At 53.8% G+C, this 3,050-nt stretch overlaps 1 protein-coding gene across 1 annotated transcript in view; it reads right to left on the bottom strand.

The window, feature by feature from the left end:
• Positions 1-2,721, bottom strand: part of LOC104492875 (eosinophil peroxidase-like) — a gene marked incomplete at its 5' end in the record, with an annotated part of 12,314 nt that extends 9,593 nt beyond the window's left edge. The window contains 3 exons of the mRNA XM_010135479.1: positions 276-482; positions 1,087-1,216; positions 2,598-2,721. Coding sequence (XP_010133781.1) covers positions 276-482; positions 1,087-1,216; positions 2,598-2,721 — 461 coding nt within the window. The remainder of the gene's footprint in view (positions 1-275; positions 483-1,086; positions 1,217-2,597) is intronic.
• Positions 2,722-3,050: the final 329 nt, after the last annotated feature.

The raw sequence follows: 3,050 nt of genomic DNA, 5'->3' as shown, positions 1-3,050 counted from the left end.
ATCCAGGCATCACCCAGGTTGTCTTTGCCCCACATCCCCAAAGCAAAGCCCTGTGGTTGAGAGAGATGGGTCAATGGCTGGAAATGGGGCAAAGAGAGGCTGTGACATCTGGGGACAGCCCGGGGGACCTAGCACCGCCACCTTACTGAGAGCGGTCTGACCCCATTGGCCTGCTCTGGGAGGATGGCCAAGAACTGTCAGGGCCACCAACATCTCCTGGTTGGAAGGCAGGTACCCTCGTCCCCTCTTCCCTGAAAGAAGGCGGCCGGCTGTACCTTGATGGGAAAGCAAGGGGGCTGCTTGACACAGCTGGTGGCACAGTCCACCTTGCCACTGAAGGTGACTCTTGCTGGGGTCTCGGGACTGAAATCCAGGTCATGGTCAATAAACTGGCCCCACTGCATGAACATCCGTGCTCTCTGCTGGTCCATCCTCAGCTGCGCGGGGGGGAAGCGAGCGATCCTGTTTGACACTTCTCGAACCTGCAGGTCGTGAAGGTGGAACGCGTGTGTTGGGAAACGATCGGTACAAACGGGTGCATCAGTTCACAGGCTCATCAGCAAAAATTCACAAGTGACCAGAAAGCAAATCGCAGTGTCCCTGCTCCCGTCCAGGACCACGAGAGCCGCACACCCCCTCACAGATCAGCCCGCCCATGGACCCCCACGCAGAATTTCTAGCTGAATATCTTTTATTCTAGGGATTCACTTGTTCATTTTGTCCTCTGGCATATCGCTTTTCAGGTGACAAGCAGCTTCCAGAAGCCAAATCAAAAACGGTGAGTAAATTACTTCGGCTTAAACGCACTTAATTTAGAAGAACACATTGTGTAATTCTCTCTTTATCCTGCGCTTCTGCAGTAATCAGATTAGTCTTCCCTTGCTTTTCCTGAAAGCACCGGAGTCAGAGAGCATTTCTGTTAGATCACCCTGGAGGTTCTCGTCTGATCAGCCTGAAGCTGGTGAATTTAACCTCCTCCCCACCACGGCAGCTGGTGGACGGGCACTTTGATGCCTGTGATCTATCAAGGACTGGAAACCCCTGAGCCCCGATACTGCATTTTCAGACGAGTGCTACAAACATTACCAGTGGAAGGGGGAATCCAGAGAAACACCTTCCTTCTGTCCACCCGCGGGGGACAGACACGCCATCCTCGTATTCTGCTGGCAGCCATCTGACCAGGGCTGTGTTTGAAGCTCCTAGAGATGGGTATCTCCTGTTGCAGTGAGTGGAAGAACAGCAACTATTAGTGCCACTAGGATCATGGCAGGGCCAAGAGCTCACGGACGTGGAGAGAGACAGCAACCTGGGAATGGGGCCACGTGGCGATGCACGACGGTCAGGGAGCTGCTGCAGCCCCGTGGGTCTGGTGCTATCAATAAGCCTCAGGTTTAACAACAACAACAACAACAATAAATAATAATAGTAGGCACCAAGCCTCAGCTTCTCCCAGGCAAGAACTGAGGTCATTGGTGACTCCTTGTGTCATCCAGCCTGAAGAAGGGCCCTCGGCCTCAGACCGTGGGTGGGAAACAGAGGTGAAAGCTCACCATCAGAGAAGAGGGGCAGAGACTTGAGCCCGTGCATTTAACAGTGTTACCAGTGACCTTTAACAGCGCTGGGGTGATTTGGACTGTCACTGGAGTGATACGCTGTCACGGGACTGTGTGTTATAGTTTCATTAGAGCATTAAAGCCTTAGTTAGACTAATGATACTGGTAATTAGGGGTGCATGTATAAGATGTGTTCTCCGGTTGCCTGTCACACACCACGGGGGTAATGCTGCCTAGGGCCAAGAAATGGAGGGACACAGAGCACAGGGCCCAGCTGAGCCCACCTTCTCCAGGGCTTCGGGGCGTGGTTCAGGCGTGAGGGACATGTCCTGTCCCAGAGCCCAGAGCCCTCTCCTGAATGAAGCAGGTAGCTCTCTCCCTATTTCTTATAGAGATACCTGAAGGCTAAAGCATCCCCTAGGGCGGCAGAGCTGTCTGAAGTCCTTCTCCTGCCTGAGGGCTCCCAGGAGATGCTCCGGTAGGAGGGGAGGGACGGGGAATGCCCCTATACTGTCCCTTTTAAAACACTCCACTGTCGGGCACAGCTTCCCTTGCCTCTCACGCTGCAGTCATGCCTCTCTGTCCAACCATGGGACATGCAGGAGGTGCACTCTCCCAGTGCCTGTGCCCAGATTCCCTCCTACGCACCATGTGGGGCAGGGAGACAGTCAGGTTCGGGTCAGGAATCCCTTTGAGACCCTGCAATGGGGCAGAGCCAGGCAAAGCTCAGGAGAAAGAAGAAGGATGCAGCCTGATGATAGAGACTCTGGGCTGGAGAATCGGTCCCCAACACAGAGCTGTTCACATTGGGCCAAAGAACCAGTTCATGTAAACCACCAAGAACCCTCGAGGCAAGACTGTGATTAAAAGCTCCACACATTTAGGGAAGAACATTGTGGGGGTGTAAAACCCTAAAAAAGGCATCCTACAGAGCTTGTCCTTGGAGACGTGGGTCTAGTTCTACTGGTGGAGGATCCATCCCTCCCTCCCTCCATCCCTCTCTCCATCCCTCCATCCATCCTCCTGCTGACACAGCCCCCTCACCTGTTGTTGCACTGGCCGGTGATCGTTCGGTAGTGTAAAGAACCATCACAATTTATTTTCTGATCCTGCTGGTCGCATCCGCTTGCCTTGAAAATCACCCCCAGCTGATCCGGTGTCAGCAGATCTGCCGGGTGACAACAGAGAGTAAACATGCAGGGACAGACCGGCCCTGCTGGATTCATAGTCCCTCCCAGGCTCAGGAGACAATTTCCCTCTTGTGCCCCTGAAATGTCTTTTTCTCCTCACGGTATCACGAGGAAGAGCACAAGGGACTGTCACTGCAGGTCTTCCTGCTCAAGGATGTGCAGGGGATGCTCTCCAGAGCAGCACATTGCTCTGACTGGTTTGGAAAGCACCAGACCCTGCGAAGCTGTGGTCAGATCTCATCTGCAACTCCATGCCGGGCCTGGCCAGCAGCACAATGAGTTCCTGGCATTAGCAATCCTTTTCCCT

The sequence above is a fragment of the Buceros rhinoceros genome, unplaced genomic scaffold (assembly GCF_000710305.1).
Source record: "Buceros rhinoceros silvestris isolate BGI_N320 unplaced genomic scaffold, ASM71030v1 scaffold12534, whole genome shotgun sequence".
Classification (NCBI taxonomy): domain Eukaryota; kingdom Metazoa; phylum Chordata; class Aves; order Bucerotiformes; family Bucerotidae; genus Buceros; species Buceros rhinoceros.
This window is presented reverse-complemented; position numbering and strand designations above follow the sequence as displayed.